Here is a 27,976-nt window from a genome sequence, read left to right on the forward strand (position 1 = left end):
CACTTAAAGTCCTTATGATCAAGCCACTGGATGTTTAAACCTCTTTGCTATATCTGTCAAATACTGAGTCTCTATCGAATGGTAAGGTGGCAGTGGTATGGATTTTCTAGGTTGTGATGCACAGCAGAGAAAGGGATGATGAAAGGATCCACCTTAAAACTGTTGTACAGATCCTAGGTAGGCAGTCTACTGCTGGGTTCTCAGAGCTATGTCCCTGGATGCTGACCATTGTCTTTCACACCACCTAGAATGACCTGGAGTAGAGAGAAAGATCATGCATTAAGATTTGGGGAGTTTCACCACCTGTATATATATATATCTTTCACAAGGACAGCAATAGTCCATGGATGGCCAGTTAAAGCAGTGTCACAAGCATCTTATAGCCTCAGCAAATGTAATATCTTTAGCAGCGTGCCAGAGATTATGAGGAAGCATTCTCATGGTCATAGTTTAGATATTATAGAAACCCAATCTGGTCCACATAGTTCAAATATTCTACCTTGTACTGCTAAGGAATATTTGGTCAGTGCAAGCAGGAAACATACTATGCAGCAGCCAGTCCCGGCACTAAGTATCACTTTTAGAAACTTAGCTTAGCCAAAGACCCCACAGGAGTATAGCTATGTAACGAGCAAAACTACTATGAAGAAAGGAGAATGATGTAATACCAGCTGATTTCTGAATGACTGGCTGCTTGACACCTGACATGAATATACAAACACGCTACTTATTATTTATTTATTAACTACAAAATATTTCTAAAGCTCTGCAGTAGCATAAACTTGTACAATAAAAAAGATCAACTGTTTAATATAATACATGAAAGGAATGTTGCAACTAAACACATTGCTATGTAATTGTTTTTAACATTTGTCAGACCCCACTTTGCTATGCAAGCATAACAAAATGTATGTTATGTGAAATATAACACACGCAACATTTTTTTCCTTCTCTTAATAAGAAATTATATACAAAACCATTACTCAGTATCATTTTAAAGAAACAAAACAAATGTTCTGAAAGAGAAGACTTACGGATATCAAATATTTTGCCATGCTTCAGAATGTTTATCCAATTAAAAGGTATCAGGTTATCTTCTGCCTTGACATTTTAGTATTAGGCCTAACACAGTAGCACTATACAGTAGCACTATTGTTTGCCAACAAATTACTTTTGAAAAGAGCAAACCCCAACCAGTCTGCACACATTATTTTCTCAGTAGGATTTAGTAGTTCAGTCATAGATGCCAGTTGCTACAAGCATAACTACTGCCTGAAAACATTTATACAAATACTCTAAGCCAAGCAACAAAACAGTCTGATTGCAGATAATGATCTGATTCATCTAGGGCGTCTCAAATGATGTTTAGAATTTATTAATATAGCAGCAACATAAATCTTTTGACTTGTCAGGTTACAAGTTAAAGATCTTGCAAGATTCAGGGATTCCACAAGCATTATTTCATAAATACTGCTTTGGAAAGATGTATGCTTATATTCAATTGCTTTTAAAATACTACCTCATAAGGGCAATGTTTCATCAAATTTCCTTCACTTGTAAACAGTCAGCAGCAAAAGTCTAAGCACAAATGCCCTATTTGACATGCCAAACAAAAAAGGATTCAAGTGTTCTATCCTGGAGAGTGCATTTGAATGAAGACTCTACATAAACTCTTAAAAATGGAAGAACACATTAAAAAAAATGTTAAAAACGTTTATGAGGAAGACACACACACAACCCAAACATGTGCACAGGTTTTCATTCCTGATAATCCATTCAGTGACGGTCAACAAAATGTGTTAAAATGCTTGTTCAGCTCTGGCTTTCTTGACATGACACAAAAAAGAATGTGGCCAGAACACCCAATTTCTTTAAAAAAAATACTTTGGATTTCTTGTTCAACCTTTTGGAAGATGGTGTTACTATGCTACTACAGAATTAGCAGAGATGCGTAATTGCTTCAAGATGTCAAACTCCTCTTCTGTTATACCTAGCTGGTTACAAGAAGAAAAGGAGACTACAATAGGCAGCTATATCTAATATTTCAGGAATTACACTGCCCTGGCTGATGCAGAGTTTAAAGAATTCTCCAGTCCTCTCTGGAATCATTCAGAGTACACTGGGTTGTTTGATCCCGCATGTGAATAATTAGCTTGTCTAGAGTCATAAGAATAAAATCCAGATATGGGAGACATCTTTTATTTCTTTAAAAATCCTGTGCTTTTCCCCTACAGTGTTTAAAGCAGTTTCAGTTGACTTTGGTCCTACACTACATAAACTGCATACAATTATAAACATGCAAAAAAGTGATATACACTTTTGACAAACTGTTTTAGCAACTTTCAAAATTTGCACGGCTAGCTTCAGTGCAACCTGCCATTATTTTATTTTTCTTCATCTGATAAATAGGCAAGACTAAGCACAAATGCCTGTCTTTGGGAATGAGCTAGAGACCATGGTATGGTTAAGGGCTCATTAAGGGTTATGTAAAAAAAGCTGAGATAGACCGACACAACCACAGACTGTAGGATAAAGCTTATTAGCAGTTCACAGCCTTAAATCTCTGTTCCACACCACCAGAGGAAAACAGTAAGCACAACAAACAGGCATACTCTTTAAGCTAACCAGACATTCTAAATGTGAATGTGCTGATCAGCTTCTGCTGCTGACCATCCTTCAGTAAGAAAATGGGTGCAGATAACTTTGTGAAAAACTCCGGAAACTAACACCTGAAACAAAAATCATGGAGAGTAGCATTGTTTATACAAAATACTTTAAAACTGCTGATAACATATTCATATCTTAATTAAATTAAAAAAAATATAACCCCTGACTTTTATTGCACAAAAAACAATGCATCTTCAGACCACAGCATATACAACTATATGTGACCACCTGCTGACTGAACAAGTGACTGATAAAAGACACAAAAGAACATACTCAGTTGCAAGTTTTTCTGACTGCTGGTCAGATAAGTATCCAGAAGACTGTGCCAGAAACTGATTTCCAAGTAACCCACCAATAACAATCCTAATAATAACCATCTACACACTGGCATTTACAATCCTACCTGCTGCCATGCTACCTTCCTTTCTAGGTGACATCTAGAAGATGAAATGGTCGACAAAAGAAGAAACAAAATCAAAATAAATAATACAGTGAACAGGGAAATCTCAATAATTTAGACAGCAACCAGCAAGTTCTACTGCACTTTGAAACAGACATTCACACAGATTTAGGTCATTACAATAAAATTGGAGAGTCTGAGTCAGTGGGTCAAAAAAGTTATGCAGACAGAATAAAATGCATTAATCAATACAAGGCCAGATAGCAACATTAACATGTAGTACTACATAAAGACAGAAGTGCCTCAGAAAGCAGTCATCTTCCTACAGCTTACAGCAGTATTGCAACAAAAAACTGAATTTCTTACAACTATTACACAGCATGCTTTCTGCCCCACCAGGCAGACACTTTTGGACAGTAACATAGTATAGTTTCAGCTAAGACAGCAACATTTTTTTAAAGCTGCAAAAATCATCAAACATCTGCATGTCTCAAAATATTACAAAAACCTTTTCACAAAGAAAATACCTTTCCTGAAACACTAAATCAGTTTATTTTGAAACATCTCTAGCTTTCTGTCTACCACTTAAACATAACAGTGCTATTTTGTGGCTCCAAACAGTGCAAAAGATTGCCATGACTATAGCTGAGAGGTACATTATTATAGATTATTAAAATGAGGTATAGCTTGAGGATAAAAGGAGTTTCTTTAAAGAAAAGAACCAAAGGAGTGAAGAAGACTACTGATTTTGACAGATTTCAAGTACTGGTATGTGCTCAAACTGTAATGAAAGCAGTTTCATTACAAACATCTTTCTGTAAAAGATGACTTTAAAAAATATTAAAAAGCATTCACGTCTACCGGTATTTTACACAATAAAACATTAAAATTAATGTGTAAATAATGCAAATGTCATTGTAGCTTAAACTATATTAATACTGCCCTGAAAAATATTCAGAACTGCACTTAGCAATCAATTTAGGCACAGATGCAACTGGTATATGTGAAAATCTGTTCAACAAATCAAGTTAGGTGGATATTCAATGATAATATTACCTTGGCCATCTGTAATGATTATGTTCTAGTCTGATTGCAGTAGCAGATTCATGCTTCTCAAATTTTAAGGAATAAACACACATCCAAGCCACTGGAACAATTCATGGTGTGCTATAATGGAACCTGTATAATGCTTCTGTACTGAACAATAATGAGGGAATCTTTCTACAATTTGGTTGTGGGCTGGTCTCATCTTTCTAACTGGGCAGTCTGAATAAAACCTTTTTAAGACAAAAATAAGAGCACTGTAGTTTGTTTTTTACTTCTAGACCAAATACTGCATTATAGTACTAAGTACAATGCATTGGTTCTAACCGCATCATAAAACAGGGCAAGATGTGACTGATCTGCTTTCCTTAGGTTTTTCAGAGAGACTGCAGAATTGTAACATGACAACGGAAGAGTTGCAGGTTGACGGCTCCAAACTACAAAGTCTTTATAAAGTTCTTCACCTGGGAAGGAAAAGAAAAGAAAAAAAAAGAAAATGGTTGACTTGTGCATATAAATAACTCTATTTCCTGAATAATTAAACTTCAGAAAGTCAAATAACCAACTATTAAACAATGCAACAAATAAGGCAAAGGTTTCTTCAAAACTACATGTAAATGAAAGAAAAGTTATGTACTCACCATAACTAGGTATCCATGTTGTCCATTTTCATTCTTCCTCAGTAATAGGTCTCAGATCAGATGTCATATCCAACTTGGTCACCTTCCAAGATGCTGGATCCGAGTCTCGAGCTCTTCCCTCTAACCATAATGCACCATGCCTTCCTCAACTCCCCAGATCGAGTCTGCTGCCCTATAACTCAAAGAAGTTACTACAGTTATAGATAAAGAAGTATCTGAGGCTCATACCTGAAACCCAAGGTTTCCAAATTCTTTCAAGCACTTCACAAAGGCACCAGGCCAGGGATGGATGGTTGGGATGTGAGGAAATCGAAATCAGTGTCCTCTGTAAGGGACTCCATAGGGGAGTCTATGTGCCTCCTTTTACATTTTTTCTTTCGAGTGACCTCCTCTGTGTGGTGTTCTGGGGAGGTATCGGAAGATGGGGGTCTCCCTGAGGGGAAGTAGTCTGGAGGCTACTCAGGAGAGGCTGACTTAGGAGAGGAAGGACAGGCTTAGTTCTCAGATCTGATGAAAGAAGGGGGTAGATCCTGTGTGTGAGGAGACGACTCTCTAACGCTAGAGAAAATTAGAAAGAACTGCTATACACATTTCTTTTGTTTATGAAAGTGCCAACGGCACAAAAGAAGAAACAGCAACAGCAGAAGATAGGGAAGACTAAGGTCCCTGATGCTTTGTAACTATAAGAAGGGAAGTGAAAACAGAAGAAAAGGGGAAAAAAATAATAATAATTATTACTCACTAACAACTGTCAACAATTGGAATTTTACACTTATCTGACCAAAAAACACCAAAACCACTAGCTTGAGACTAGAACCACATCTGGATGCAACATGTGGATCCGCAACCTATTACTAAGGAGGAATGAAAAGGACAACATCAGGTCCATTTCTTAATGTCTCATAACATGGCTCATTCCTTTAACACAATGTCCCTATAGAATTTTGAGGGTTCTGTTCAACTTTTATAAGGAATGGTAAATATGGTGACACAGATAACATGTTAGATAACTCAGTCATCTGTGTGAGTTTCACACTGATGGACTTGACATTTGATCTATGTAGTTTCTGAAAGCTTCAAATAAATTACTAAACATAGTGGGCTGAATTCATAAAGGTTACAGTGAGGTTTACAACAAGTATACACCTCACAGTAACCATTCCATATTCAGATACAGCCCTAGCATAGTTCTTCAGCATGAAGATGTGCAACACCAAGGTGGGCTGTCTCTTCAACCATGCTACATGTTAATGAGGCATTCTGGTTGACATATGCTAATTAGCCATGTGCTCTCCCCCAGATCTGTGTGTGGTAAGGCACTTAAGCAGCTGGGCAATTCAGAGAATCGATCAGCTGCATAAAGTAACATGGATATCTCCTGGCTATATGAATTAACTAAACATGTTCATCCACTGTGGTAGAGGGAAGTGCAGGGGAGATTAGTGGACAGGTAGTGATGGGGGGATATGTGTATGTACGTATGTGGCTGCCTGGGAGGTCACAGTAGGGAGTCAGTTATGGGACAGGGTAGGTTTAGGAGTGTGTTTGGAGTGAATGGGTGATTGTATATGCAAGTGCAATCGAGACAGGAGCTGTATGTGTACATTCATAAATGTGTGTTGTATGTACTTGTAGGTTTGGGGGGTCTGTAATACCTTCAAATTCTCCTTGACTGACAAGTAAATCCTGCAAAATTGGTGGTGGTGGGGCACTAGACACCAGGAAGAACTGCTAAACATCACGCCTTAATTTTGTTTATGATCAGGAAGGAAAGTACAGTTGTGTAAAATGTTACCATAACAGTAGATGTCCTTCCCTTCACTGTTGCAGTATTCATAACTTATGATCATCTCCTGCCAAGGATAGACCTATGTCTGGCCAGTATACCAAAGTCTTTCATTCTTATCAGTGTCATACGTCATATGTATGTGCCCCACTTCAGCTTAGGGCACATAAAGGTGATGGTACAGATCCTTCAAATTCAGAATTGACATGCCCTAGGAGAACCAGAGCTTCCCCAAGGAGAAGGGAGAACATGTACCTCCAAAGAAAAAAGGAGACATCTAAGGAAAAGGGCAAATACTCCTTGGCCAGGTAGATGATCCTAAAAGAAAAAAAGGGAGAGGGGAGGGGCAGGATGAAGGGACTGAAAGCTGTAACAGTAATGGGAAGGACATCTACTGTTATGGTAAGATTTTACACAACTGTACTATGTCCTTCCATATCACTGTTGCAGCATTCATAACCTATGGGAAAGTAAAAAAAATCTACTTTAAGAAAATGGAGGAGGAAGGCATAGAAGAATTATCCACAGACCCATGAATAGCCTTAGTAAAACTCACCCTCCTGGATCTAGAAATCACATTCAGCTTGTAACGTTTGGTGAAGGCATGCACAGAAGACGTGCCTTGGTAAAATGTTTCCAAACACAGGCAGAAAGCTGGTTGCCATGAAAGGAATAACAAAACGAATTAGCTTCTGAAGTCCAGGAGATGGTTTGCTTATAAATGCCAAACATAATTTCCTAGCATGAAAATAAATGAATAGTTGCTCAGATTTACATATAGACTTTTTCCAAATAATACCAAAGCTGTCTAGGAATTAATCAAACTTTTTGACAGACAGGGCTTCGAACTTCTCAAAGTCATGATAAAACATTATTCTTTAATGGCTGAGAAGGTTTACAACCTTGCCAAAGAGGTGGATACTAAGGTTTTACATGACCCTTCGTTCAACAGGTATAAGTTTGATTATGGAAGGATTTTTTCCAGCATTAACCAGCATCTTAACAAATTAAGTGTTAATAAATCCAAAAAACTTGAGCGTGACAGTCTTGCTTACCAAAAGGGACTGGCGTATCCACCCCCTCCTATTGCTCAAGTTTGGCAACTGGGTTATTTCTTGGCTGACACTTCGTGTAAGGATCTCAGTTCTAGCTTAGAATCTGACAATTCAGGCTCACTTGTAACTGTTACTCAACCTCCTGGTGGTTCCCCCCTCCCTTCTACTAACAATGATACAGGTGGAGCTTTTGAGTCTTTTGACCATAATCAGGAACCACCACGTAGAAGTGAAAGGCTGTTGAATAACACACGAGTGAACTATAATTATAACAATAGACAGCGCCAGTACACTAGTCAGCCACACCAAGTTCCAGTTAACAATTACAACTACAAACAACAGGTTTTTCAGAACCCCAATCCATCGGGGGCAAGACCAAAACAACAGAAAGGTACGAAACCTTCCAGGTGAACCAGGCACTTGCCAACAACCAACAGCTTGCTGGCAGTGATTCTTCACAGTTCCACCGTTCTTCCGATCCTTATGTTTCTTGTACCTCTCTTTGTCATGTTGATGCCTGTCTTAATACAGAAGTTTCTGACAACGACTCTGTATCTGATTTTAGTGACAATACACTTACAGGCATAGCTGAAGCTCAGAGTCTCACTCGTCCTATTATTATTACCAACAATGACAACGACTTTAAAGTGTTTAATTTCTCTCACAGCTTAATTACACTTGACATTGTTGATTTTTTATCAAAAGGGTATACTTATGTTCCTTGGCATAATATGGATGTGGTTAAATGTATTGTGGAGCTTATATCTTATGTAAGGAAATTAAATCTGAGTTTGTTTTTTAGGAACACACCCTGTCTTACACCGAATAACAGTTACAGAATTTCCAGTACATTTAACCCTCCTCTCCACCCACTTGCTACCATTTTTGAGCAAGTTTGTGAACTTGATTTTAGGAATTTGGCTGATTCTAGAAAATATCCTAAATTTAATCACACTGAACATGAGAAGGAACTTTTGGAGTTCATTCAATCTCAGGATATTAGAATATGCAAACCAGACAAAGGTGGAGGGGTGGTGATATTCGACAACTCAGACTGTTTTACGGATGACTTCCTTGTTGAACAATGACACTTACCAAATTAGTTCAAAGTCAGAGGTCAATTCAGCTTACAATCTTATAAAATCTTGTCTGAATGACCTATTTATAGATGGCAGAATAGACCAGAGTTTGTTAAACTACATGGTTGCTTTGTTCCCTAGGTATCCAACATTATTTGGAATACCGAAAATTCACAAGGATGTCTCCAACCCACCTATGAGACCTCTGATTGATGGCCGTGGTTCACCCATGTATGCCTGCTCTAAGGTGGTTGATACTATGTTACAGAAATATGTCTCTCTTGAACCTCACATCTGTAAGGACTCTTGGTCTTTCCTCGGGAAGATCAAGGAGTTGGATTTTAATTTAGGTTACAACTTTTTAACGATAGATGTGAGGGACTTGTATACATGTATCCCACATGACACTAGCATTGAGTGGGTTGCTGAATTGATGAAAAAACATAATGCCCCAAATGAAGACATCGCTTTGGTTATGGAACTTTTGGATCTGATTTTGACTACCAACTACTTTTTGTTTGACAACAAATTCTACTTGCAAAAGATAGGGTTAGCGATGGGCTCCCCTTGTGGGGCCAGTGTCGCTAACTTAGTTATGGCCCAGTGGGAATCCAACTTTGTGTTTAATGACAACTTTGACACTGATGCAATAGTATTTTATACCAGATACCTAGACGATATCTTTATTCTGTTTAAGGGTGACGCAGATTTGGCCTCTAGTTTGGTTGACAAGTTCAATTCAACCACTAGTTTCTTGCAATTTACTTTTACTTTCAGTAAAGACTCTATTTCATATTTAGACATCGTTTTGAGTAAAGATATCGTTAACAAATGTTTCACTGCTAGAATTTTCAGGAAAGAGACTTACTCGAACTCTTTCCTGCACTTTTCCAGCTGTCACCCATTCTTCCAAAAGAGATCGGTAGTTAAGGGTCAGCTGGTGAGAGCTTCTTGTATTTCTGGCCTGGATGTTGACTTTGTCAGTGAATGTACCCTGTTGAAACAAATGTTTCTGCGTCGAGGTTATCCTGAGCTTCTTATTGACAGTTTAATTGATGAGGTTACGTTTAAGCGTTACAACAACTGGTTTAAACCTATCTTGAGCCCCACTGTTAGGTGTCAAACCCTGGACTCCAGTCTAGTGTTGTTCAGTGACCCTTCAGAGCTATCTATTCCATCTACTGGGTCCATAGCTATAGAACAGACTTTCCAGCACACTTTTGTCACTTCTTTTAATGCACAAAGTAAACTCATCATTGGGTTACTTACTACAAACTGGGAGTTGTATAAATCCAACCAAATAGTTTTTGAGACGCTTGGTGACAAACTTAAAGTGGTATATAGAAAGGGTAGAAGTTTGAAGAATTATCTTGAGAAGCACGATAGACCTCTTTCCAAGATAAAAGGAATGGCAAAATGTGGATGCTGTAGCTACTGTAAATTTATTGACTGTACCAATGTCTTTTCTGTGCACAGCATGACTTATAGACTTAAATCTAAATATAACTGCAACAGTAAGTTCATTGTTTACCTGGCTAAGTGCATGGATTGTTTTGCATTTTATGTGGGCAAGACTGAGCGCAGGCTCAGGGATAGAATATACGAACATCAATATGCAATCTCCCACAATAAGTTCGACAATGCTTTAGCTAAGCATGTTCACAGCAATCCTTTGCACAAGTTTAGATATTTAGTTGTTGATGACTTTGTTCAAGATGCTCGTGGTGGACCAGCTTAATTTAAATTGGAGGAATTGGAACTACTATGGCAAATAAGGTTGAATGCCTTTAATTACCCTGGTTTAAATGAAGCTTGTTCCATCTTATGTATTTTAAAATTACTTAGTTTACAAAGGTAGTGTATCTTTATATATTTTTTATTAACATATACTATTTAGCAATTGACATCTATTTGTGGGTGACCACTCTTATCCAACTGTCAGTCTAAAGTATATGTATTTCAAACAGTGTGTTATTTATATTGATTAATTGATTTATTGATGTCTTTATTGTTTAATTTCCCGCTGTTTTGGGGTTAAAAGGATGGTAGCTGAATGTTCATTTTACCTTCTGAAGAAGTTTGTGTTGGTTACAAACGAAAAGCGCTTAAAGGACATTTTAATACTACAGTTTTACTACAAATATTTGTTCGTGTGGTTTTATATTTAAAACCTCCATTAAAAGCCTGCCTTGCTTTGGAAGCCGTTCGTCTGTCTGTTTGCTTATTAGTTTATTTGCTGACCTCTTTCTCTGTCTAGGAAGATCCAAGGTGTGTAGAACCTTATCACTAGCAAAAACGGAAGGAAACTGGGTAGACTGATTAAAGAACAACTCATTGACTACCTTGGGCATAAAAAGGGATTAGTATGCAAGGATACCATGTCTCTAGGAAAAAATCAAAAAAGAGGAGACCGCCATTAAGGCTTGGAGTTCAAATCTGTCTTGGGGAAGTGAGGAAAACCAGTAAAACAGTCTTCCAGGTGCAATGTGGCAGAATAAGAAGCAGCAGCAGGCTCAAAGTGAGCAAGGGCCAATTTCTCAAGAACAAAATTAAGGTCCCAAGAAGGAGGGACAGACCTTCTTGGTAGCCTGATGTGGTGGATGCCTTTCAGGAATTGTTTAACCTCAAAATGAGAGGCCAACGAAGGGTTCAAGCACAGACAAGTGGAGACTGCTAACAAGAGAATTTTGCCAGAAGAATACGCTAAGCCAGTATGGAGTAGTTCACACAAGTAAAAGAGAACCAAAGCGACTCCACAGAAAAGGGATCCTGGTGAAGCTTAAGACACCAAAGAATAAATCTCTTCCACTTGAACATATATGATATTCTGGCATTGCGTTTCCTGGCCTCCTGCAGAACCTTAAGCAAGTCCTCAGAGAAATGGTGTTGAAACACAATTAAAACCCGAAACACAATTAAAACCCTATCACCCAAAGTGTTAACTGAAGAGTGGGCAGATGACATTAAAGGAGAAACCCCTTGTCTTGTGTTAGATGAACCATTTGGTAAAGTAACTTGTGATGATCGCACCTGGCCAGATAAAAATGGAAGGAGTAGCAGTGTTGTCTGGACCAAAAGGGAATCATCAAGATGTTCGGAGAGTCCTGCTTGATCCTGAAGGAATGTAAACTGCCTGCAGAGAAACCTGTATTTGGATAGCTAGATCACAGGCCTGAAGAGCTAGTCTGAGAAGAAATAAGACCTTGTGTCCCTCCTGCTCGTTGATGTATCACAGGACTGTGGTGTCTGTATAGATCCTTAAAGGGTCTAGGGACCAAACAGTGTAGAAGGCCTGTACAGCAAAAATAAGGGCTTGCAACTCCTTGATGTTGATGTGATCCAACTGCTAATGAGGTGGGCCAGAGACCCTAAACCTTCATAATGCCTAAAGCAGTCTGCCAGCCCGAATCTGAAGCATCTGTAAAGAGCTCCTAAGACTTAACAGGAGGCTGGAAAGAGACAAATGGATTGATAGAGATGTTTTGAATCCACCAAAGACGGTGGAGTTTTAGACAAGGAATTAAGGGCTCTGAAAACTCCAGATAGTGGCAATGATGAAACCACACTGACTGCATTTACCACTGAAACTTATTCACATGAAGTTTGCCAAAAAAGAGCCTGGGGCTGATCAAGATCATGAACGCCAGAGGCCTCAGAAATTCCCTGCAGGCACTAGAGACAGAGGAAGCAAGGACTAGAAGTAAGCTGTTAGAGACAGTACCTTGGGAGCAGGCAGAGACGTCAGCATTGGAACAGCTGAAATCTTGCATCCCAGGGAGATATGATCCTGCGAGGAGGACAAGACAGACTTCTGGAGATTGATGGTGAAACTAAGACTGTGTAACAGGAGCATGGTGAAGTGCAGGTCTTGCCGGAGCCTGGAAAGAGAGGGAGCCTGAAGGAACAGATCGCCCAAATAAGGAAATATTTGTACTCCTTGAAGCCTGCAGAAAGCTATGACTGGAGACAGGCACTTGGTGAATACCCTTGGGGTTATGGAAAGACCAAAGAAAAAAGAAGATAACTGAAAATGAAAGGAAGAAATGTAAGCATTTCCTGAATAGAGGGTGAATGGGAATATGAAGCTAAGTGTCCTCCAGATCCAGGGAAACTAGGTAGCAAGAGGGGAAAGGAGTTTGGAGGGAAAGCATCTTGAAGGTGGGCATCTTGAGGAAAGTAAAGGTGTAGAAAAGACCACCAGGAACCTTCTTTTCTAAGGACCTAAAACATCCTGGAATGAATCCTGTACCCCTTAGGGCCTCTGATATGGGTTGAATAGTTCCCCGATCTAGTAAATCCTGCAACACCCTTAAAAATGGGGAATTTGATGTGAAGGGGTTTAAGAAATGCCCAAAATGTGTGGAAGAGACTTCCAGACCATGAAGCAGCCTTGACAGATGATAGAAAGAACAAAAAGAGTCTGAAGTAATCTGTTGCCAAACAGGGAGTGACAGAGAAAGTCTGACAGACAAGGGAACTTGGCCAAGGTGAAGGGAAGACAGAAAGTCAGATGGCGGCAGACTTGTTCTGAAAGGAAGGCTTTTTGAGATCTAGGTGTCTGAGCTGGTTTGTCAGAAAAAACATGTCTAGTGACTTTCTTACCTTTGGAAGGCTGACAATGCAGTCAACGAACAAAATCAGTTTTAGCAGGATAATTCCTCTGAAACTTAGGAATGGGAGAGACAAAAATCTGTTTAATGTCCTTCATGAACTTGCCCTGGTCTTGTAAGGTCTTAAATAAATCTGCCACTGGTGAGAGATTTAGATTATGTAGGGGAGCTTCAAGAAGCTTAGTCTTAATACCATCAGGCAAAGCTTGAAGACAAAGCCAGGAGTAATGTCTCATGACACAGCCTGAGGAGGCAGCATCGTAACGGCACTTAATGGAGTGACAAGCCACCCAAGATGTGGATCCCACCAGAGAAACAGCAGTGGACCTAGCCTCAGAATGAGGTACAGACAGAACCCCTCCCAGATGAGATGAAAGGGATAAGATATACCTGGTTATGTGAGTTTGACAGCTAATGACACAAAATGCCAGTGTACATAGCTCCACTATCTTTGGCCTTGGGAGGAAGCTTAAAGGAAGGCAAAAGCCAAGAAAGTTTATCAGCAGGGACAAAGACCACAGCAGGGTCAGAAGAAAGACACTTACATAAAGAAACTTGAAAGCCTCAGGCACTTTGCAAAAATGGTAAGGCTTCTTAGAGTGAGGAGGTTGGGAATCAGCTGAAAAGGTATCCAAAACAGGAGGAACAACAGAAGGCTTAGGGAAGTCCATCTACAACAACTCGTAATATATTTTCTGGATGTCAGAAACTTGGGAGCCATCCCACTTAAAATACTCCATCATGCATATCAATATGTCCCCATATTCTTCCAAAGGGGAATCAGGACTTATGAATGACTCCTCCTCAAAGATCATAGTCTAATGGTGAAGCATTTCGCAGGAGTAGGCCAAGGAATCCTCAGCTGAGTCTGATTCCTTACTAGAGGAATTAGGTTCCCCAGATCTTTAAAGGGTAGAGGACTAAGGAGGAGCAGGAACCAAAACCCCAGATGTGGTCTAAAAGCCATCAAGGCATTAAACAAGCCCTGAGTAAAATCCTGCCACACCTTCTCAGAGTCTTTCGGAATGGGAGAAATGAGCTTAGTCTTCTCTTGAGGGGGATATCTGCTATAACAAACCTCTGTGGTTCAAAACCCTGCCTTGACTCAGTCATGGGGAAACACCCTAGGCCCCTCAGATATGATCAGCCGTGGTTCCAACTCCTTCAGCCATGGTACCCTTAATCATCAACTTGAGACGACTTTCAAGATAAATGGAAAGAGAAGACAGATGGCTGCGAAGAGTCTTTGGCAAAAAACAAATCTGACAGATAGAACACTGAGTGTGGTCATGAGAAGCACCTAGACAAAACAAACACTTGTTATGACTATCTTTATGGGAAATCTACCTCTCATACTGACATTTCCCTTTCTCGGATGACACAAACTCTCAAAATGCACTATAAAAGAAAGGAAAAGGAACCCCAATGGGGTATTCATCTGCAAAAGGCTTGGTATGACCAACACAAAGATGGCTGTTCAGACCAACATACAACTACAGTGTTTGGAATGGTGGAAAATAAGTTCTGAACTTCGCCACAACAGTCAGGAAATCCTTCTATGTGGCACACCTCATCACAAAGGGCTTTTCATCCAGAAAAAAGGAGGTCATTGTCCCACTGTACTCATCCCTCATTAGACCCATTATAGAATACAACGCCCCATTTGGTATGTACCTCTCAAGACATCTGCAACAACTGGAAAGGCCTCAGAAATACCTCACTAAAAGAATCACAGGCCTAAAGCAGATGCCCTACGCTGACCGCCTTAAAAAACTCCAGCTATACTCTGTCGCATATCGTCTACTCAGAGGCAATCTCTGCTTAACATACAAGGCCATGTCAAACCCAGAGCTGTTGGACATGCTACACTTAAAGAAATCCCAATCCCTCGGAGCTACACACTCCAGGGATCTAAACCTTGTCATCACAATAAACAAAACATGCTGGAGGGATAGGTTCCTGACCCAGAGACTCCCCAGACTCTGGAATAGATTGCCCATACATGTCAAGCAGAGTGCCTCTTTGGACCTCTTCAAGAGGAACCTTGACAATTGGATGGGAGAAAGGAAATTCATTCCAGGGATCACGTCAGTCACCCTGCTAGACAGGGGTCCAGGAAAGTAAATAATGTGGGAAGAAATAGCCAGGGAATTGTTATGGCTAGGCTTGTATAGGCCCTAGGGCTGATAGCCTAGTACCAACCTATGAACCTATGAGCATCCATATGCCACCTTTATGTCCTACACTGATAAGAATTAAAGACTTTGGTCTACTAGCTGGATGTAGGGCTATCCTTAGCACATCTCCATAGGTTATAAACACTGCAAAAGTAATAGGGAAGAACAGCACTAGCGACTAGGGAGAAATAGTTATGTAAATAAAATTACCATAACAGTAGATGTTCTGATGATCACTGCTGCAGTAGCCTTAGCTATATGGGTTACATCCTGCCAAGGATATAACAGCCAGTCAGCTTCCAAAGCTTCAGGGCACCATCTGTGCACCCAAACGGCCTGTCAGCTCAAGATACACTGATTAAACGACATGTTTGGACAGCAAGCCTTTCACACCTTTCCTGCCAACAGAGAGAGGGAATTTGAGCCCTTAAAGAACAATGCTAGGAAGAACAAAAAAATAAATAAATAATCACACCCTGGAATAAACACATCAAAAAAACAAGGGGGGGGAAGGAGAGAGCGAGTGGCTACTGCAGCTGTGATCATGCGAACATCTACTGTTATGGAAGTTTACTTACATAACTGTACAATGTCCATCATATTGATAACTGCTGCAGCAGACTTAGCTACATAGGTAGACTAAGCTAGGTTACTACATATGGAGGTGGAAGGAGAAGAGTCCAGCCGCCTCTGGAGAATGCCCCTTGTAAAACCTGATCTACACCTAGAGAAGGAATCAAGCGTATAGTGCTTTATAAAAGTATGCATAGAGGACCAAGTTACAGCTTCTACAATCCAACCATTTCCAAAAAGCCATAGACGAAGCCAAGGCCCAGGTACAGTGGGGCCTTGACCCTGCCTAGCTAAATCTTTTGTGGTGAGTATAACAAAAGGAAATAGCCTTAAACAACCATTTGGAAACAGTCCATTTTAACACAGGATGCGTCTTCTTTTTATCTTCATAAGAAATGAACAACAGATCTGAAGATCTGAAAAATGTAGTTCTGTCAAGAAAGTATCGGAGTTGTCTGTGGACATCCAAGGTATTAAGAATCCTTACTCCCTCAGTTTGGGTTCAGAAAAGAAAACAGCGAGATGGATAGTTTGATGTAAAGTAAACTGATAACACTTTAGGCATAAAAGAAGGATTAGTTCTCAAAGTAACCCTGTCCCTGTGGAATATGACTCACCATAAGAGCTTGTGGCTCAGATACGCTTCTTGCAGAGATCAGAGCAATTGGTAAAACTTTTTCATGTTAACAACCTTAAGTCACACAGGTTAGCTGGTTCAAATGGAGCAAGTGTTAGCTTCTCTAACCCAAAATTAATATCCAAAGGAGGGGTCACTGGTTTTCTTGGAGGCAGCTAATTCAAACCCCTTTCAAAAACATTTTGACAATAGACTACATTGAAAGAGGAGGATACATGGGTAGACATGCTGAAAAGGCCAGTAGATGAACCTTGACAGAAGAGTAAGAAATGCCATGGGATATCAACTCACACAAATACTGTAAAACTAGAGAACAACTAGTTCTGAATGGGTGCTGGTTATGTTGTTGGCACCAACTAGACTATCTTTTCCATTTACTAAGATGTGATTTTCTAATACGAGAATTTCTTGCCTCTATTAGTACCTGCTGCATGAGACTCTTATCATCCAGGCAATCATTTAAAGTTGTTTGGGGTCACGATATATCATACATCCCAGATGTTGTGTGAGTTTTGAGGCTTGATCAGGGAAAGCATCTCTTTCATATTTATGTGCTTGTATCTGTCCGAGGTATCACATAAACCTTGTGATAATATCCCTCCGGAATTTACTCTCCAAGCACAGCGCAAGAGTCTGTGATTGCTGACTGCTTTTGAAAATGGAGGGATAAGGGGACACCTGAATCTATGGATATTTGCCATCTCCAAGAGGTAATTTTTCTACTGACAAACCCCAGCCAGCAAGGGATGCTGATGCTGGAAGAAGAAAGACTTCACATCCCATTGTCTCTTTTTTGTGTGGAGTCTTGCTGGGTTATCATGATAATTATAGATGGCATGAGACTCAAAATCCTGTTGTGGTCCCTTGCAGTGACTGAAGTCTGAGTAGAAAACCTTAAAAATAGATCTAGATCTAAATCTAGTGTTTTTTCTTGTCCTGTGTCTGACAAGCTCTTTGAACTGAGGTGTCCATCCGACACCCCAAGAACACAATCCTGTGTGAAAAAAAGACAAGAAGGACTTTTGAATGTTCTCTTGGAACTCCAGCTTGTGTAAGTGATATCTCACCTAAGACAGAGATTGAGACAACTTGGAAAGGAGTCTGCAATGATAAGCAAGTCATCCATTTAAATATGGAGAAAAGAAAATGTTTATCCTGTAGGCTGCAACAAGCTATAAATGGAGCTAGCCACTTGGTGAACACTCTTGGTGCAGTGGATATTCCAAATGATAAAGTAGAGAACTAAGAAAATGATCCAGACACACAAACCTTAAGAAATGCCTGAAGTCTGAGTGAAAAGGAATGAGATACGCATCTTTTAAATGTACAGTTACCAGGAAACTTGAATGAGGAAGAAAAGGTAACAAATTGTGAAGTGACATCACTTTAAAGATAGACACCATCACAAACAGGTCTAAGAAGAAAGATACAAAACTGGCCCCCAAGAATCTTCCTTCTTTGACACTAAAAACATCCTTAAACAAAAAACTTTCCCAGCTTGGGAAGGAGGAACTGGCTCTACCATTCCTTGGAAAAGCATGTAATGAAGGACAGGTTGAAATAAGAGAGTTTCCTGGCAAGGAGGACTATCATCTCACTACCATCTATATCCTTGTAGAATGATTTTCAGAACCCATTTGTCTGACACTATCTGATGCCAAAGAGAAAAATGGATATTCAAACTTTCTGGAAGGGAAAAGGGACTGCCAGGGTTGGATGGGGGGGGGGGGGATCCCTTAAATATCCAGCTGACTATTTGGATGGTCCTTGACTTTGGGGGTTCCTGAATTATTTTTGGAATACCCTTGTCATTATGCCAAAATTGGATGATGGGTTACAGAATCCCTTAGAAAATTATAAAGAGGAGGGCATAAAATCTTAGAAATTCCCTGATTTAACCGACCCCTTTCATCACACATTCCTAATCAGCTCTGCAGGAGAGGAACCAAAAAGTGAATCTCTATCCAGAATAGAAAAGAAATTCTCATTATTCACATCCTCTTCTCAGGTTTTGAGAATGCAGCCAGGCAAACCTCTTCAAAACAGTACAACAGGCCACAGCTCTGGAAGAATCATCAACTGAGTCACACACACACACACTTACGCATGGGTGTGCACACACACACACACACACACACACACACACACACACACACACACACACACACACACACACACACTGCAAACAGACAGCAAGTGACTAGTACAATAAAAGAAACTAAATGACTTAAATCAGATGGTTGAAAAGGAAAACCACCAAAAATGCACTCATGAGAGAAAAAAATTAGCATATAAATCCTTTAATTTCTGCTTTCTTCTACAAAGACTTCATCAGAATAACTCATACACCAAATAAATGAAAACTTTAAGAATTTTAAAATACAGGCTACAATTTTTTTTTTTATTTTAGTTCATAATTTTTAACCTCCTAGCCTTCAAAAAACATTTAACACTTATCATGTCATTCAGACCTGCTGTTTTGTCAGTCCCCAGTCTTAACTGCCATAAAGTTTTTCTTTGCTCAGTCCTGTTCTTGAAATCATCACCCCTCATGTCTACTGAAACCTGTTCTAATATTGAAAGTAAAAACTTCTTATATTTAGAACATAAGATATGTTTAAAAAGTGCATTATTCTCATTTTTTGAATAAAATATGATGCTCTTTAATTCTCTTGTCTAGACTCCTTGTCGTCATACATATATAATAAACATCATATCCCGAACACTTACAAATGTAAATTACCCATTTTGATTTGCAGTTCAAAGTTCAAGGAATCATAACAAAAGTTATGTCTGGTAAACTAATATAAGGACCTTCCCAAATAAATCAACAGATACATACTCTTCATTTAAGCATTCCTTTTCCTTTGTTAGTATGTTACTTATAATGGGCAATTTTGTGGTATCCCTTTGTAAAATGCTTTTAAAATTACAAGTGTTTTTGTAAACAATTTTTGGGTGCCTGCCCTATAACCTTAATTAAATCTAAGTTCCCCTCCAAAATCTTCCAATTATTAATAATCACTGACCAAATTGCTTGGCTGTCAACAGAAATCTCCAAGCTGCAAATACTATTCAAGTCAGAAAGAAAACCTTCATTAATAATTTTCTTTTTAATAGGTCTTAAAATAGGTGGATACAAAATCTCTCTTTTCAAACCTGTTTCTTGTGCCGCTTGTCTAAATGTTTCTAATTTATAACCTCCATGAACAAAGAAAGAGGTGATAAACTCCACTTCTTTGTTAAACTTCTCATTGTCTCTAGTCACCCTACAGGCCCTAATATATTGGCCTCTAGGAATATTGTTTTTTTTATATAAAAGATGGATGATTGCTAAGATAGAGTAAATAATTATTACTAAACATTTTTCTATAAATACAAACTTAATTCGACTACATCCCAATAAATACATACATCCAAGAAGTTCACCTTCATACCAAAATCACCTAAACTAAATTTTAAAAAAATGTGACTTTTGGTTAAGAGCATTTAACAAAGAAATAAAGTCATCAGTATTGCCTTCAATAACCATAAAAAGATAATCTACGAACCTGTTAAACAACCTTGTATATGACCTTAATGGGGGTCAATACTTGGTGTTCCCACCAACCCAAGACAAGATTGGCAAAAGCTAGGGCCACTGTTGACACAATTACAACCCCTTTCAACTGTTTGTAGATTTATTTTTTTTATCAAAAAAAAAAAATTGCTTTCCAAAAGAGTTTCAAGTAAAATGCAATACAAATTAATTTCCACTCCAGACATATCAGTAAAGTCAACACCAGCAGAATGTGGTATAGTGGTAAAAAGTGAACAAATGTCAATAGTGACAAGAGCATTTTTAGTGTATCAAATCTGTAGTAATTATCAAACTCTCCAAAGTTATCAAGGAAATCCCATAAACCCTTGATATAGGAAACTATTTTTTTAACAACAGAGTTTAAAACCACATCAAGAAATAAAAAGAACCCTTCTGTTACATAGCTGGGGGCCAATACTATAGGTCTAAAAGGTGGGTTGGCTGGGTCATTATAAACCTTTGGTATACCGAATAAAACACCCAAAACTGGGTTATCTATTTTTGAAAAATTAGCAACTTTGCACTTTTCCTACCTCTGCTAACAAATATTCTTTCTTCAATATTAATTAGCATCTTTTCCACAGAAATAATGTAGTGTCTTTGATACATTACTACCAGGCCTCCGCCTTTATGTATCTAAGAAAGGAAATAAAACTTAACAGCAACAGAAACATGGCAGGATACTATAAAAACAGCAAAAATCAATCAAATAAAGGAAATGAAGTAATAAAAACTTCAGTGACTTTAATAAACAACAAAGGATGAGCGCGTTCACACTGTGAGGTGCTTCTTCAGACCATGGTAAAATAGAATAATATCAATACTTTTACAGAAATTAAAATTCAGTAGCGCCAATGACAAGCAGGACGCAAGTGCAACAAATCATTTAATTCAAACAATCAAGCAAATCAGTTGAATAAATCCCTACATTTCAAAACTGGTCTTAAGAAGCCTTACCATTAAGGCCAGGATGCTTAGCAGCCTGAAGCCTAACAGTCCAGTGCAGCTCCTTACTCTCAGTAAAAGTCCTAAAATACCCCATATGTAAACTACACTCAAGTCTCTATCACCATGAAGTTAAAAACATGTGAACAATCAAACTCTATCACACAAATACTACACAAGTGTTCCCTAATTCTCTAAAAAACGGGGGATTGGTCTTGACCACATAAAAACAAGTACATGACTTGCATGTAGCCAGATAGATTACATTAGGGGTTTGGCAGTCTGCTACAACATTAAAATTAAAAGTAACCCCAGACCTGGGGTGAATAAAAGCATTAATAAAAGCATTAATGTATCAATATAAATATAGAAACTACATCTATTACAACGGCGGGTACCAGAGACAACCAACCCATCTTTCGGGGATGCACAACTGTGCTGATAATTCCATTTGGACATTAAAAGAAACGTAGCCCTTAGGAACAATCCAGATTTCCAAACACCCTTCAAAATACTTATTCTCGATAAGTACAGCACAGTACTTCTTTAATAGTCTCTCTCTAAATCCAAAAGATGTTCTTTAAGTTAATTTCTTTTTGTTTGGCCATGTTGAATCAAGCCAGTTTCCCCAAAAGGGTCACAATTAAAATCTAACATAGAATGAACATCCTTAAAGTTTTTGTTGGTCTCTGAATTAATGGAAACTGCCGCAGTATAATTCGGATTCTCTAACCGGCTGTTGGTCTTCCTCCAAACTACAAAAACCTTGTCTCTCCAGCTGACTTCGACCACTTTTTTCAGTAAGTGCAGTAAATCAGATGTTTCCTCACAAAAAGGAACTGCAGACTAAACATTCCTCAAATTTCCACAATTACAATAAACACTAACATGTAAGCCAGACAATTCACAATTCTGAAAATCAAATCAAAGCTGCAGAAGTCTACACTATTAGCAGGACTGGAATTAACTAATTGTTTAGCAGTGGTATGAATAACTAAAGCGATAGCTGCTGGGTTAGGTTTGAGAAGAGTGTATAGAAACTCAGAAAGTCTGAGGAAATTTATACACTATCTACCTTTTTAGGGGCAGCTAATTAACTGTCAGGAAAAAAATTGCAGGCAGTTAACACCCCCCCACACACACATACAGACAAACACAGACACACACACACACACACACACACACACACACACACACACACACACACACATGCGCACACACACACATGCGCGCACACACACCCTCCAAAGCTGACAGAACTGGAGGAATAGGTGTAGCTTCTGGAAATTCCTTCTGTAACAACTCATAGTATTTTCTTAGAGTCTGAGAAAAGTACAGTTTTGTACCTACCATAAATGTAGATGTTCGAGTACGCATACAGCTGCAGTCATCACACTTGGGTTATCTGCCGTCAGGCGGGTCCTCGGTCGGCCGAATTCCAAAGTCTAGGTCTGGCGTCGGTTGTCGTCGCTTCTTCCCTGATGTCAGTGCGGCAGGGGTATAAAAGAGGCAGCCGACGCCATTTTCTTCAGTTTTTCTTGCCCCAGATGTCAGGTGCCCCCAGAAAGGAAGGCAATACATGATGTTATGCAAACATACATAAGTAGATAAATCAAAACAGTAGTTGCAAGCAAATACACCATAAAGGAATACCCCAAATATGTTGTATGTTAAAGGTGTTGGTCATAAGCTCTGTCCTAAGAGGGGATGGAGGGAGGGTAACCTGGACTGCAGCTGTATGCACACTCGAACATCTACATTTATGGTAGGTACAAAACTGTACTATGTTCTTCGTGCATACAGCTGCAGTCATCACACTTGGGTAGAATCCCAAAGCTAAGTAAGGGTGGCTGGTACTAAGCGGAATTAGGAGGGGCTAGAATGCCCTGCAGGACTGCTGTGGCAAAGCCCGCTCTAGATTTTGAGTATAGTGGAAGGTGGTAGTGTTTGGTGAAAGTGTGCACTGAACTCCAAGTAGCTGCTTCCAGAATGTCCTTGGTAGGGACCCCCCTGAGGAAAGCTGCTGAGGTAGCTGTAGCCCTGGTGGAGTGGGATCCGATGTATACAGGCACTGATTTTCCATGAAATGAATAACAAAAGCGTATGCAGTGGGCTATCCATTTTGAAATAGTCTGTTTGGAAATAGCCTTTCCTTGAGCACCTGTAGCATAGGACACAAAGAGCTGCTCAGATTTCCTGAATGACTTTGTTCTGTCCAAGTAATAATGAAGTTGCCTGTGAATGTCCAAGGAGTGGAGTAGCCTCTCCCCTTTGTTCTGGGGATTTGGATAAAAGGTAGGTAAATGAATAGTCTGATTCAAAGCCACACTGGATACTACCTTTGGCATGAAGGTAGGGTTGGTTCGTAAGGAAACCCTGTCCTGATGGAAAATGATGAATGGTTGCACAGCCATGAGGGCCTGTAGCACCGAAACCCTGCGTGCTGAGGTAATAGCCAGAAGCAAAGCTGTTTTCCACGACAAGTATTGTAACTCTGCTGAAGAGGCTGGCTCAAAAGGAGGCAGTGTCAGCTTCTCCAATACGAAGTTGAGGTCCCAAGCTGAAGCTGGTGGTTTCCGTGGGGGTTTTATATTTTTTGCCCCTCTGAGGAACTGCCTTAATAGAGGATGCAAGAATAAAGGAGGATCCGTATTGTATTGTGCTGAAATTGCTGAAGCGTGGATCTTGATGGAAGAGAAGGAAAGGCCACTGTTTAACATCTCAGCTAGGTACTGTAAAATCTGTGGTATATTTATTACCCAAGGATTCTGGCCCTTTGCTTGATTCCAGGAGCAAAATCGTTTCCATTTGGCGGAGTAGGTTTTTTTAGTAGAGGGTCTCCTGGCCTCCAAGATGACATCCTGTACTTCCTTGGAGAGGAGAGCCTGTTGGCAAATTAAGGTATTTTCCATGCAGCTAAATTTAGAGTTCTGAGCTGGCTGTGAAGGATCTTGTAGTTGTGCTGTGACAACAGAAGAGGAACTTGAGGGAGGATCCATGGTGGTGAGTGTGACAGGTTCTTTAGGAGAGGATACCAGTGCTGTCGTGGCCAGTCTGGAGCAATGAGAATCATTTTTGGCCTCTCTGCTCTGGTTTTTAATAGGACTTTGGTCAGTAGAGGTAGAGGCGGGAAGGCGTAGACTGTCAATGCTGTCCAACTGAAAGATAGTGCGTCCACTTTCCAGGCCTGCGGATGATAGGTCCTTGAGCAGAATTTTTCCAACTGGTAATTGCTGTGGGAGGCAAATAGATGTATGTCTGGCTGTCCCCATGCTTGAGTTATCTTTGAGAAGACTTGAGGATGCAACTTCCATTCGTGAGGGTCTGTCATATTTCTGCTTAAGTTGTCTGCCAGAGTGTTTTCCTTCCCTGGCAGGAATTGTGCCTGTAGTTGAACTTGCAATTCCAATGCTGTGTTCCACAGGGTCATAGCTTGCCTGCATAGGGGATATGAATGCGTCCCTCCCTGTTTGTTTATGTACCACATGACTGTGGTGTTGTCTGTTCTTATCAATAGCTGGCCCAGTTGCAGTAGGTCCTTGAAATTCATAAGAGCATTTTGCACAGCTAGCATCTCCTTTTGGTTGATGTGTAAGTGCATCTGTTTTTGGGACCATTTTCCCTGGATGCACTGGTCTGCCATGTGTGCTCCCCATGCGTAGTCTGAGACGTCTGTTGTGATGACTTGCCTTGCTTGTGGTATACAGAAAGGGAGACCCGTGTTTCTTTGGCATGCTTGAACCCACCACAAAAATTCCTTTTGAAGGCATGGAATGAGTGGTAAAATTGTTTCCAAGCTGTGTTTGTGTTGAGACCATATGTTTTTTAGGTACCATTGTAGTTTCCTCATATGCAGCTTTGCTTTTGGTATTAGTAGAATGCAAGATGCCATGAACCCCAGAGCCTGCAGGATTTTCCTTGCAGTTAGCCTGGTTAAAGTTGCCATTTTGTTGAAGTATTGAGACAGTTGCCCTTGTTTGTCTGGCGTGAGGTAAGTCATCTGGGCCGTTGTATTTAAGCTGGTGCCCTGGAAAATTATCTGTTGAGAGGGTATTAGCTTTGATTTCTTTTTGTTTACTGTGTACCCCAGGCAATTTAACAGTTTTATTACAAACGCCAGATGTTGCAATAGAATGTTCTTGCTATCCGCTTGGATCAGGCAGTCGTCCAGATATGGGTAGATTTGTATTCCTCGTTGTCTGCAGAAAGCAATTACTGATGCCAGGCATTTTGTAAACACTCTGGGCGCAGTAGATAAGCCAAAGGGCAATGCAGAGAATTGATAATGGGTTGAACCTGCAAGAAATCTGCGGGATCTTCTGCAATCTTGTCTGATAGGGACATGCAGGTATGCCTCCTTGAGGTCCAACATTACCAGCCAAGACTCCTTGCCCAGCATGGGAAGAAGCTGCTGTAATGTGAGCATCTTGAATTTTGGTACCTCTAGATATGTGTTTAGAATAGATAGGTCTAAGATGGGTCTCCAGTCTTTGTCCTTTCTTGGTATCAGAAATAGTCTTGAATAAAATCCTTGACCTTGTTCTTTTGCAGGTACCTCCTGAATTGCTTTCATATCCATGAGAGCAGAAATTTGTTTTTGTGTCTCTGCCCATTTATTTTGTGGCAGGTTTGGCATGCCCCTCATCTTTGGAAGGGTGAGAAAGTGGAATCTATAGCCTCTGTCTATAATATCCAGAATCCATTTGTCCTTTGTAACAATGTGCCAGTTTTTTGAAAATAAGGCCAGTTTTCCGCCCAAAGGTGCTGCCATTATAGCTTTGTTTGGCAGGCAAAGGGGAAAGTCATTGTGTCTGTTTTCTAAATGACTGTGTTCTGTCTTCTCCACCTCTTGGGGCTGGTGATTGCCATTGCCTGGCTCTGTAAGATCCTTGAGGTTGTCCTCTACCCCTTGGGTGTCTGTATCTACCCCTTTGGGGTCTGTCCGTGGCTGGAAAGGACCAATTTTTTGAAGGCCAGTTTCTGCTGAAGCATGGAGGCTGCACCTGCAAGAAATCTTTAATGGTTTGCATAGATTTAGCCTTTTCCCCCATTTTCTTTAGTACCTCCTCAGCTTTAACACCGAACAGTACATCTTTTTGTAGTGGTGCATTTAATAATTTTGCTTTGACATGATCTGGTAAGGTTTGTTCTTTGAGCCAAGCATGCCTGCGTATGACAGACCCCGTGACAGCAGCTCTGCATGAGGCCTCTAAAGCATCAAAACCACACTGTAAGGTATGCTTCCCCACTTGTTCTGCTCCACGCAACAAATCCTGCAACTCTTTCAAATCAGGTTGTTCTGTTTGTGCCATTTTGCTTTTCAGCTGAGATAGCAAGAACTGCTGATACTTTAACATATGAAATTGACAGTTTAAAGCCCTCATGGTTAAAGTGGCTAATGTATACACCTTTCCCCCCACCTTTCCAATGCTCTGGAATCTCTCTCTGAAGGTAAAGAGTTTTTAGCAGTAGAGGCCTTAATCCCCTTGGGACCCTGAGAAATAGTTTCTGGGTCAGCAGAAGGGCTTTTATAAAGGAACTGGTGAGAATCAGGAACCCGGTAATATCTGTCTGGTTTAACAGGGGCAGGAGGTAAAGAGTCTGGATTAAGACTGGCTTCTGCGTACACATCATCCAAAATATCTAAGACAGGAGGAATAGCCAGGGGCCTATGCTGGGGAAGCAGCAGAAATTCCCTGAGCCTTTTCTTGGAATCTGAGTAATCTTGGCCTTCCCAGTGGAAGTGTTCTCTCAATGTATGTAGGGTTTCCCCAAAAGAGTAGTCCTCAGGGGGGGAGACCGAGGGAATACACTCCTCAGCATCAGAGTCTTCAAAAGGGGAATAGGCATAATCCAGGTCCTCAGAAAGGCCTGAGGTAATAGATGCCTGATCTGAGGAAGGGTAGTCTTCCTCCATCCTGGGTCTTTTGTCTGAGGGGGGTTGAGAGCCGCTGATGAGTGAAATCAAATCCTCAGCCATTTTAAGCATCTGTTTTTTGGGCATGGGACCTTGAGAGGGGGCTTGAGGACCCTGTTTTTTTAATTTTCATTGGAGCTTTAGATTTAGTGAATGATTTAATAGATAAGGTGGTAGGCCTGAAAACGCCTTCAGAAATGGCAGGCTTTGCTAAACTTTCCGTTTCTCCGCCAAGAGTGGCGTCGGTATCTGCAGTGGGAATGGGGACCGAGGAACCTGCGACCTCGGGTACTGAAGTCACCGGTAATAAGGTTTCATCGGTAGTCAGGGGCTGCATAGGCACCTCGCTGAGAACCGGAGAACCGGTAGTCGGCCTTAGCGTGGTCTCAGTACTCGGTGCTGGCCTCGGATGTCTGTCCTTATCCTTGCGTTTTTTGCCTAAAACTGGCGTCGGCATATCCGACGACATAATATAATTAAATGTTTTGCCAAAATAATGGAGGGCGAACTTCACCCGGCGCTTAATAGTGCACTTGTTAAACCTAGCACAAAAACGGCAGGCCGAGACGTTGTGTTCTGGCCCTAAACAAGGTATACAGTAAAAGTGAAAATCCTTATGCGGTATTTGCTTCCCACAAGAAATGCAATTATTAACTTTGTCTGACATCGGTCTGAGGCAAGAAAAGTTTCCCCAACGTGGTACTTAGCTTTAAAGACAACTTCGGCTGAAATACTTTCGTAAATCTCAGGAGCTGGCCGACCGGTACTTGCGGACTGCTTCTGCTTCGGGCACCGCGCGGCAAGAAAGACTTAAGAAAATGGCGTCGGCTGCCGCTTTTATACCCCTGCCGTACTGACGTCAGGG

At 40.3% G+C, this 27,976-nt stretch overlaps 1 protein-coding gene across 2 annotated transcripts in view; it reads right to left on the minus strand.

Annotated features, from left to right (window-relative positions):
- Positions 1–1,331: 1,331 nt before the first annotated feature.
- LOC122811291 (deoxyguanosine kinase, mitochondrial-like) overlaps positions 1,332–27,976 on the minus strand; it is a 908,708-nt gene continuing 882,063 nt past the window's right edge. For both annotated transcript variants that reach the window (XM_044083040.1, XM_044083038.1), the window contains exon 7: positions 1,332–4,575. In XM_044083040.1, the coding sequence (XP_043938975.1) occupies positions 4,549–4,575 (27 nt within the window). In that variant the 3' untranslated portion in view covers positions 1,332–4,548. The remainder of the gene's footprint in view (positions 4,576–27,976) is intronic.

The sequence above is a fragment of the Protopterus annectens genome, chromosome 9.part0 (assembly GCF_019279795.1).
Source record: "Protopterus annectens isolate FY-2018-M chromosome 9.part0, PAN1.0, whole genome shotgun sequence".
In the NCBI taxonomy this organism is placed as follows: domain Eukaryota; kingdom Metazoa; phylum Chordata; order Ceratodontiformes; family Protopteridae; genus Protopterus; species Protopterus annectens.